Source organism: Diplotaxodon limnothrissa, linkage group LG9 (genome assembly GCF_057381915.1).
Source record: "Diplotaxodon limnothrissa isolate DT_005_m linkage group LG9, D_limnothrissa_male_GT1.1, whole genome shotgun sequence".
NCBI classification, from domain to species: domain Eukaryota; kingdom Metazoa; phylum Chordata; class Actinopteri; order Cichliformes; family Cichlidae; genus Diplotaxodon; species Diplotaxodon limnothrissa.
Genome location: NC_140604.1, coordinates 26,045,807 through 26,056,554, shown reverse-complemented (window position 1 = coordinate 26,056,554; position 10,748 = coordinate 26,045,807). Strand labels below are relative to the sequence as shown.

Below are 10,748 nucleotides of genomic sequence, written 5' to 3'. Positions count from 1 at the left end.
CACATAACAAGTTAATCCATTTATACTGCTTCCCTTTAGTTAAAAAAAAAAAAAAAAAAAAAGTTAGAATGGTTAAGGCAACTGAATGCTTCTATGGGAATGTTTCATAGGAAAGAATCATCAGAAGGCGGTGCGTAAGAAAAGCCCACAAAAGCGTCATCGGCTTCCATAACACTAGCGTTGACAATCGACTGTTCTTGAGACCAGCACACTGAGTTGGGGACCATCTCCTCTGTGAACTCAGGATCGAAGTTTGAGATATCACTGACAGAGCTCTGTTTAAAAAAAAAAGAAAAAAAAAAAAAAAAGTGCAGAGGTCACATTATCATTCATGTTAAAAAAATACAAAACACCATCACAGAGTAGGTCACCTAAGGGTGACTTACTCCCGTGACAGAAAAGCATTGTTTCAATTTTACACTGTGCTCCAAAAAGACACGGCAATCATAAAAAATTATAAATGGAGTTGCCAGTTTACAAAAAAAAATAAAAATCAAGACTTGTAGTTGTACAAACAACAAGATACCCCTGCAACAAAGCTTACCTAAGCGAAATGTGACCTTTTCATTGTGTCAATACTCTGTTAGATTGCATATCTAATTTTGTTGGACTGCATGTATGTGCACGCTTGTTACAAGTTTATTCTTGTTTGTTCTTTAAGAATTACTATGAACTAGATCTACTCATACTATAAACATGATAACTCAAATATTAAAGCTACTCCATTTCCACAAAGATGTTTTTAGTCATTCAGTGTGATTAGAATAGTATATAAACAATGTACTGTACAGAACGTCCTGTAAGTCTATACTACTGCAAAGCCAAGAGAATTATGTCTTGTGAAGAGTCAAAATAAGTGTAAAATACCCAGGTGGTTTTGATTACAGGAAAAAATATTTACCACAAGTGGTGTAAAAGGGGGAGGGATCTTCTTCTGCTCAAGGTCATCCCAGTTGATGGAAGAGAAGAAGCTGTGTCTTCTGATCTCAATCTGAAAGTCAAGAGTAAATAAACCTCAACATGATTTTTCAGCTAACAGAGCGTGAAGAGAAGAATGACACTCATTTTTAATTAGTGTTAGAGACAGTGACACGCATATACATTAAAGGTATGGGCCACTAGAGGGAGCTCAAAAGTTACAAATTCTGTAGTGAAAATCAATTTAATAAATGAGACATACAAAGTCTTCCCTGTATCCCAGTCTGCGCTTGCCATCTTTCTCCAGCAGCCCGTCGAGGAGAGACCAGGCTGTGTTGGAGGCACCGGGACGCCTGGTTAGCGGCTTGTGGAGGATGTTGTCATACATCTCGTGTGTGTCCCTGCTGTAGAAAGGTGGCTAGAATATTGGGGGGGGGGGGGGAGAAAAGTAGAGGTTTATAAGTGAGTAGGAAAATGTGGCAACTCATTGAAATGTTTCAACATTTATCACTAAAGCAGATTTACAAATCAGAGTTATTTTTGGAAATGTCAAAGTAAAAACTCACTAGACCAAAGAGCATTTCATACAGCACTGAGCCCAGACACCACCAGTCTACTGTGCGATCATACGGCAGCTTCTTCAAGACCTCTGGAGCTAAGTACTGCTCATTTAAAAAGAAGAAGAAGAAGAAAAAACCCCACATAATAATATGACATTAACTCTCACATTTTCCTTCTAGCTTAAAACACAGTTATCAATGCTACAGTTCTTTTGCATATGAAAGTGTATTTTATTCTCCAGTAGTTTAACAAATTACAACACACACAGCGGAAAATTATTAACTTCACTTTTGTAACAAGGTTTTCAATGATTGTCATGTTAAACAAAAGGCTTTCTTGGAACACAAACCTCAGGTGTTCCACAAAATGTAGTGGTAGTGTCCTTCTGGGAAATGCCTTCCTTGCACAATCCAAAGTCTGTGAGTACGATATGCCCCTAGAAAAGGGAGGACATAGGGATGTTTTTAGATAACATGTGCTACACAAGCAGCTCATTAACCCCCGGGACTGAGGATACTATTGTTTACTAGGAATGTTGGCTGCAGCAGTCAGTCACATTCACCGTTTCCTAACTTTCTCAATGAGGCTAGGCAGGAAAAATCATTAATAAGACCTAATCCAATCACACGCTTTCTGTCCAGCTGGAACTGGAAATGACAGCAGGAGAATGAAATGTGTCCTGTACGTGTTTTATGTAATAACTCCTCCACCAGTTATAACCCTAACATGATATCCAAAAGTGGCATTGAGATATATTTCGGGATTCGTTGAACACTTACCTCGTGGTCAAGAAGGATATTTTCTGGCTTTAAGTCTCTGAAAAAATAATTTCAAACAGTTGCATTTAAACGCCCATATGTTTGAAGTAAATGTAATTTCAATTTAATTTCATAAGCTCTACACTTGAAGAAAGTCTTGTAAAAAAAACAAAAAACAACTAAGTATATCTCATCCTATAACAGCTTAAAGAAACACATTTAGCTTTATTAGCTTGAAGTAATCAGCCTCTCACACTGCATCTTCTTTACCGCATTGCTTCAGTTCAGTGAGCTTTGCAGGCATTCATTTATGCACAGCTTTTTTATGACCCCACCATAGCATTTCAATCATGAGATGTCTGAGACGTAGCTCTTCGGGGTTTTTCTCCTCATAGTTTCTCTGCACGGTCTATTTGCTAGTAGTAGTAGTATTAGTTTTTCACATGACTTCACAGAATCACTTGAACTTTCTTTTTCACATGACTGTATCTTGGCTTTACATATTTGGCTTGACTGACACTTGAACAGCAGCATACCTGTAAACAATCGTGAGAGAATGCAGGTATCCCAGCGCACTTGCCATTTCAGCAATGTAGAACTTTGCTCTGGGCTCCGGAAACGTCCTTTCTCTTTGAAGATGAAAGAAAAGCTGAAAAGAAAAAAGTTATGGAGAACTTATAAATACTGATATTTCATTTTTGGCATGTTTTGCTCATCTAGTTCAGAGTAAGATTCGGCTTTAATGGCATGCTGATTGTCACGCAGCGCAGCTAAAAAAGCCAATCACACTTGAAGCAGTAACATGCAAAAGCCACCCTTACTCTAAGTAATGCTATAATCGCTAATAAAAATATCACACATGGAGGTGTGTTAACAGTAAAGGGGGATTTTTAAAAAAGTTTCTTTATTGCTTCATTTCTCAGCTGTTCATGACAGTGTGACTCAATTCTGTGTGATTTTATTACAAATAAAAGTGAAACAACTCACTTCTCCTCCATTGATGAAATCCAACACGAAGTACAACTTGTCTTTAGTCTGGAAGGAATAATGAAGCCCAACCAGGAAAGGATGTTTCACGTTCTTCAGCAAAACGTTGCGTTCTGCCATGATGTGTTTTTGCTGATTGGCACAACAATATATGTGAACCATTATCATACACATATCCAAGCCAAAATACAGATAAACTCAGTGGTGATCAAAGTTTTACCTCTTTCCTGTTGAGAATGATCTTTTTTTGTAAGATCTTGATGGCATAAAACTTTCCATCGTGTTTTCGTTTAGCGAGGAAAACCTGCATCAGGAGAGAACCAGAGCACGTTGAGAATTTCATCAACACTGAAAACCGAAATAATTCCTTATCCGATTCTCACTTCCTACATGGAAAGGGCAACACATGCAGAACTAAAACCTGTTGCTTCCTCAACAGTAATGACATTAAAACTTGTCACTGTCTAACATCTGGGATGAAGATAAAGTGAACATATTTTCCAGTATTGCACCAATTACATACCTTCCCAAAACTCCCTTTTCCTATGACTTTTAAAAAGTCAAAGTCTGTGGGCTTGGCTCTGAAAGATAAAATATTTTTAAATTTACAGGCATTTCAGATAGAAATAGTTGATAAAAACATCAAGGCCTTGTCAGCTATGTTCTAGTAAACATACTGTGGATTTGCAGAGGGTCCCAGGTTGATGTTTCTGGAGGTAGAGTTGTTCTGTTGTAGAGCAGAAAAACATCATTTAGATAAGCCAGTGAGACCCACAGCTGCCATATTAACATAACAGCCTAAAATAACTGTCTGAAATATTTATATGGATATATTTATGCATGTATAAAAAGGGTTATCAGACAAGATGCTATCATCAGGACAGGCAAACCATCATCCAAAACTGCTACATACCTTTTCATCTTCATCCTCAGAGGCATCTGATATTTGTTCCCTTTTTTCCATTAGTAAAAATGCCCTCACATCTGGACTGTGAAGTTTAACACAGGACAAGCAGGTAAATAAAAACATTCTAACAGCAGCAGGTGACAGCCAACATAGTACAACTTTTAATTTAAATAAGCACAAAGCACGGCTAAAAAAATCTGAACAACTCATCCTAATAAAGTTAGCATCAGACATCAATATATAATATAGTGTTGTATAATAACAGTAGGAGCTGCTACACTTACTGGTTGCAAAGCTGAGGATGTGAGACGAGTTTTTTGATGAACTCATGTAACCCGGCTCTTCTTTGCTTGATGAACTCTATTTAAAACAAACCTACAATCAATCACTTGCACGCAACAAAGATCAAGCAGGGCCTATTTAGTCATATGCAAACACCTACCCGGGTCAAAGTTGTCCCCAAATATCCTTTTAGCTGGAATTTTCAAGTTCATAGATGGAAACTGTTTCCTTAACTGTGTTAAAAGCGCAACAGAGAAAATTATTTTAGAAGGGAGAAGATTATTCTGACATATTTGTAATTATTCTGAATGATTCTTAATATCATAAAACACAACATCTGCCCCCCAAATTAGATTTGATGGAAGATCAAGATGTTCCACTGCTTACTGTGTTAAAGAGTTTATCAAACTCTGCATATCGCCTGAAGACAAACCATTCCTGTTGTCCAACATTGACAATCACTTTGTAAACCTGAAAAAAAACAGACAACCATAATTCATGTAAACATTAAGAAAAGTAGCAAGTCCTAATTTAAATGACCATTTCTGGGATTACATTTCCTGCAGAAAAAATATGAATGAACCAATGTACGCACTGTGTAACGCTTTTTTTTGTCCCTCTGCTCATTGTGGCAAGGGATGCTGACATTGGGAAAACTGGGTTGGTCCTCCATCTTAGGGCCGGTCAGCATTCAAAGGTGCAGTAATGTGTCCCCCAGGAAAAGGCTTCAAGTATACGACTGGCCAATCCTCATTCTGGGTCTCTACTGCAAAAGAGGAAAGAGAAGAGCTTACTCTGTTATACAGGAAGTGAAACTGGTCTTGCTCTGCTCACTACACATATCAGCTTGCAGGGCTTACATCACTGCACACTTCAGAGGTGGCAGCCTTTGCTCATTAATCAGATTATATCGGCACAGTATTTGTTGTAACTGCTTTGCACTTTATAAGCACTCAGTTCTCGAAATGGTATCATCCCATGTGTTAGAAACGCTCAGTTTTATTTTGCCAAGGATCAAACATTCATATCATTAAGATATGTTAAATACACAACAGAACAAAATATGTAACACCGGTCTAGTTATTTTTAAACTAGGTTATGTACACCGTATGTTAAAACGTTGAAGAGTGTAAGTATTTTTCTTCTTTTTTGTCACTATCTGTTACATTACAGGTAATCGTTTTTAAAAAGACGTTATTCAAATGTAGTCTTGGCTGAAAGTCTGTCTACAAGTCCTTCGGCTTTCTTAACTCTTTCACCCATAAAAATGACTATATCATATATCATATATCATCTGACTATTAAGAAATAAAGTTTCTGGATTTTTCCAAGGGTAGCTGCCTAGGCAGAGACCACCTTCACTTGCCTCTGATGCACACCCAGTCATTTTGTTCTTTAAGCAGGCTTAAAATATGACAGAAACCATTAGTTTCATAAAAGAGCTTCAAGGGTTACTCCTGCTAGGCTTTTGAGGGGTAAAGAGTTAAAAAGGGAAGATTGTGGTGAGAGTACAGGGACAACAGATGGGTCAGTGAGCTGCAACATGGCAGCAGGTGGGCTCCCTCCTCCTGGGCAACCAGTTAACTCACTCCTTACTGTGAGCATATCCCATCCTCCCTCAGTTTTAATAACATAACACTTAAACATATCAATACAGCACATACTAGCTATTATTTTGCTGTTAATCGTGCCATCTTCTTCCAGATGACTCTATCCATGCAATCTCTTCCATGTCTCCCCTAACAACTGAGCACATACAAGCCCACAGTGATTCACACACTAGCTCTCAAACATGCTGAGTCTGTGACATTCTCCCTTGTTTGGCTCAGTAGAAAAATGTATAATTTTTTTTAAACCTTGCAGGGGTTTTTGAAGCCAGAGTTACACAGCAAGCAAAACATTAGAAGGAAATAAATAAAGCAAATTGCTGGGATCCAATAAATTCCTTCCCCTGACTGTTGAATTAACAAAAGGTCAGGCTTTCAGTTGATTTAAGGTGAAGGGGGACAAAGTTAATACTGATAAGTCTTAATGAGTAAATTCTAATAAACTGTAACAGAAGTGTCTTCTGTCTCCAGCTTAACTGGGGACCTGAAACGATCATGTGTACTGTAACACTGTGTAATCTAACTGAACACACAGAGAGCGGCATATCCTTCTCTGTCCGTTATGTAACGTCTGTTGTTTTAGAACAAAGCTCTTTGTCTGCTGCTCTGACTTGACCATTGTCTGAGGTTTGTGAGGTCAGCCTAGTTTTGTTTAGTAGTTTTATCTTTCCGAGCCCTGCTGCTTTCTCAAAACACACAGAAAACCTGCTCTGTGACAGCTTTCTCCTGCCGCGTACGGATCCTGAGTGTATCCTGAGTGGGCATCTCATTCTGCTCACGTTGGGGTGAGGAAACGGTAAAAGAGCGGCCCTCTTTAAAATGCATGAGTGCAGTCAGAGGGACCTTCATGCCCTCTTCATCACTAGGCGTTCTTTCTGTTCTGTCACGACACTGTAAAACTTTCTTTTTAGTTTCACTTTTACTCACATTTATAAGAACACAAAGAGCCAGTATTACCAGTACTAACTTTTCCCTCTAATACAACTGCTTGTCCACATATGCAAAGCATTTGTTTAAAAATAGAGCTGTAACTAGGAAATATTTTCATTTTGCTGAGACTGTTCAGTCTATCAAAACCCATCAGCCTCAGCCCAAGGTGACCTTTTAATGTGTAATTCTCGTGACACCCGCCACCTAAGATTTAAAAAAAATAAAAACAGGTAAAAGCAGGAAAACATATTTTCTGGTGATAAATTAGGATATGTATTGATCTAATTGACTGAATCTTATTACAGAATCGGTGTACACCAATTCTGTAATGGAAAAAAAAAAAAGGTTGCGTCATTGTGGCTGGCACACACTAAAATGCCTGTGCACATCGCCGAGCTGCCTCACATCTGTGCGTGTTTTTCATGCTTAAATGGCTTGTGAAGCTCACAGGGTAGGACCCGCTTTTTAACATTCCAGAATTTTTTTTTGTTGATGGGGGGAAACAACATATAACCGTGCAGTGAAACCTACATTTGGAGCCTGACACAGGCTGCTACTCCTAAGTATGGAATGCTGCAGCTCACCACACCCACCAGCACGCACTGTCAAGTTAAATAATAAGAAGTGAAAACAAAGAGTGGGAATCACAATGCGAATAAGAAGGAATGAGACTATTGTTAAACATGTGTCCTCGCCACAGTTTATGCCCACATCACAACATGAATTAACTTGTGATGACAGACCCAAAATATTACAGCCTACTACATGGGATAAAAAAAAAAAAACTTCTCAATGATCAGTTCAAACATAGGGACATCTGTGGTTATGTACAGTAAAGCATAAGCAACACTAGAAGACCACGAAAGCTCAGTCAGGCAAGCAGCTGCTGATCAACAAAAAAAAAGGCAAAGTTTTGAGGGGACGAAAGATAATTTCTAACCTTTACTCAGACCAGTCTGCGTTGCCACAACAGTGGCAAATCTCTGATAGAGGAAGTGCAGCTTGAGTAGTGCGGGGAGCACAAACATAGTGCATCAGCACATGACCAAATTCTTACCCTAACCTGACAGTCGAGACAGCTTAGAGACAGCCGCAGTGTCTACTGACTTCCTTTTCGCAGCAAACCTGAATCAGTGTGTGCACTGACAAGAAATGACCGGTTCATCAGCTGCAGAAAATAAGAACTCAAAGAGAGCACGCTCAGCAGCCTTAAGGAGCTTGCTCTGTTATGACAGATGTTGAGCTGGCTCTTTTGTAATGTGAGTATTTGTCCCATAAAACCACACATTAACATCAGGGAAGGAAATGTGAAGTTGACCTCCAGTCAAAGCAAATGGACAGATGAGATGAGAGTCCACATGTGAGTTTAAATATACTCTTTGGATAATAAGAGGAAACGGAGTGATGAAGAGGGATCACCAAGGGAAGCAACCTTCCTGTCAGTGTAAATTTGAGTTTTTTGGTGCGTGTTAATATCACACAAGCTTGGATAAACATTCAAGGTGAACATTCATTGTGACAGCTTCTGAAGTCTGAAAGCTACGTAGAGCTATGTGGATGACAGTTCCCTTGAAGACAGCATTGAAAAAGGCCTCGTTTACTATTTCTGTTTCATTCTGCCAAAAGTATCGGCAAAAGCTTACAAAGAGTACAGGTGTACTTACACCGGTACTACTTTTAAATCTGTGCACATGTTACGTGTATTGAGGGGAAAATAATTTCTTAATAATACATTTTCGAGCCGAGGACGTGAGAGAAAAGAAAAAAGAGACAGGGGAGGGAGGAGCTCAACACACACACGCAAATAAACCCCCGGCAGACACTAAACGATAAGCTTCATACACTCTAACAAGACCGCAAATGTAACACAAACTATAAACAATACAGTATTAAGCTATAAGGACATGATGAGTACTAAACAGTAGATGAGCAAACACAAACACAAGTTAGTAACTTTAAGCGTCTCTCGGCTAAACTTTCTTTAGTGACATATTTGAGCAACAAACGGTTAATGTTATAACTAGCATTATATTACTTAACATTACACTGGCACCAGTTCTCCTCATTTGAAGTAAATATTACAGCTACAGCTAGCCAACACGTCGTTAGGAGTTACGTGAACATCACGTACCTTTCAGGATTTTGACGCGGTGTTCCTTTATTTTCGCAGTTCCAGCGGGGATTTTTCGCTCTACGGCAGTTAAGCTGCTAAGGTAGCAAACATTTGTCCAGGTCGGGCAGGGACGAAAGTCCCTAAACCCTCCAAATGAAAGTGGGCTTTCTCTCACTGCTCACAGCCGTCCGACAAATGAGCGCAGCAGGAAACATCAGTGTTTCCTGGCCGCACAAAGTTCCAATGAAATTTGTCACGGGACCTCACACGGACAGACGCGACCGCCGTGAAGTACACACTAGACACCACTTTACTTCCGGTGCTGCTTTTCAAAATATAAGGGGAATAAAACTTCCTGAATTGATGTCTTTTGCTTAGCCGCTGTGCTAAAAACAAACACATTTTAAGCACTTTGTTTTACTTTAATGTTCCCGTCCACCGTATCCTCACGCCAATCATAGTTCTAATTAAACATATTAAACACATCTTACTGTAGCCTCTGAGATAAAAAGCTGTGCTTTCTGCTGGAGCCCAACCCATATAATACTTTTGAGTCATTCTATAATTGGGCAGTTTAGGTTTCAAAAGTGGCGAATAAGTGATAATGCATTTATTTTATAATCTATGTATTTAAGAAAAACAAATGATAAACCATAAAAAACAAACAAAACCCCTTAAATTTGTCCACCTCAGGCATCAAAGGTTCACTTTTTATGAGATATTTTAGTTAGTTAACTAATTAATATTTAGACTTAGACTTAATCTTAGCAACTTTTGAACCTTACCACATCTAACTTTTCAATAGTCCCACTTTTTTGGTTTATTTTCAAAAAATTTCTCAAATAAACTCATCTAATAATTTAAACCAGTGCAAAGATAATAGATTCAGAGCTAGGAAAAACATTTACGATTATATTATTAACATGACATGGTAACAGGGTTACAATTTGAGTAACCATTTACACAAGACATAATGACTTATTACATATAGAACTTGTGCTTGTACATAGCTATATATATTTCAGACAACAGAAATGTTGTTTATGTTATTTATGTTTACATATATGTTTTTAGCATGTGTTTGTAAGAGGTGCGAGCTGTAGAATATGATACATGTGATGATGGAAAGTCAAGGATACATGCAGTCATATAAATAAGGAATCTTTTCAATTAATTTGCCTTCCTTTGGAAATGTGTGTAACAGGGTTGGACTGGTGAGAGTGCAACTCAATCTAGTCAGAAAAGATTAGAAAAAATACAAAGCACATCAAAGAGGACTGACTTCTGGGAGCTGAAATGTTGCATTATTCGTCTTTGTCATTTTCACTGTTTTGTTGATTCCCTTTCCAATCTAAATAAAGGCATGCGTCAACAAAACCCGAACAACAAGTATGCATTTAGAACTCATTTTAACTGTTATATTTGACATGCAATTTTGGTTATCAAGAATCTGTGATATGTTTGGATTCTTGAGAGATATTTTGTATTTCAAATGCTTTGGAACACCTTTTATAAAATCTATATTTTGTCCCTGAACAGTGGTTTACACAATTTACACAACAATTTACACTGGCCTTCAAGGACACAGTCACCTTTAACTAAATTAGCAAATTTGCCAACATTTCTTTAGTTTTATGAGTTTGTTTACTCTGGCGATTAAAAAGGCATTTAAAAATAATTTTGGC

The 10,748-nt window shown here is 38.2% G+C and overlaps 1 protein-coding gene across 1 annotated transcript; it reads right to left on the bottom strand.

Annotated features, from left to right (window-relative positions):
* Positions 1-19: 19 nt before the first annotated feature.
* On the bottom strand, positions 20-9,283 carry sgk3 (serum/glucocorticoid regulated kinase family member 3). Its single transcript, XM_085362392.1, has 17 exons — positions 9,082-9,283; positions 5,009-5,179; positions 4,801-4,884; positions 4,574-4,646; positions 4,416-4,491; positions 4,138-4,213; positions 3,902-3,951; positions 3,748-3,805; positions 3,445-3,528; positions 3,225-3,356; positions 2,774-2,886; positions 2,259-2,295; positions 1,829-1,915; positions 1,485-1,580; positions 1,181-1,336; positions 902-991; positions 20-275 (listed from the first exon to the last, which is right to left on the bottom strand). Exons 2-17 carry the CDS (start codon positions 5,102-5,104, stop codon positions 105-107), a joined length of 1,479 nt encoding a protein of 492 aa, XP_085218518.1. The 5' UTR covers positions 5,105-5,179; positions 9,082-9,283; the 3' UTR covers positions 20-104.
* Positions 9,284-10,748: the final 1,465 nt, after the last annotated feature.

Excerpts from the sequence above, each read along its gene's own strand:
- sgk3 (XM_085362392.1), bottom strand. The coding sequence starts at position 5,104 with ATGCTGACCGGCCCTAAGATGGAGGACCAACCCAGTTTTCCCAATGTC. Across the intron at positions 4,492-4,573 it reads TGGGGACAACTTTGACCCGG|AGTTCATCAAGCAAAGAAGA; the intron begins GTAGGTGTTTGC and ends TGTTTTAAATAG. Across the intron at positions 3,806-3,901 it reads GGACCCTCTGCAAATCCACA|AGCCAAGCCCACAGACTTTG; the intron begins GTATGTTTACTA and ends TTTATCTTTCAG.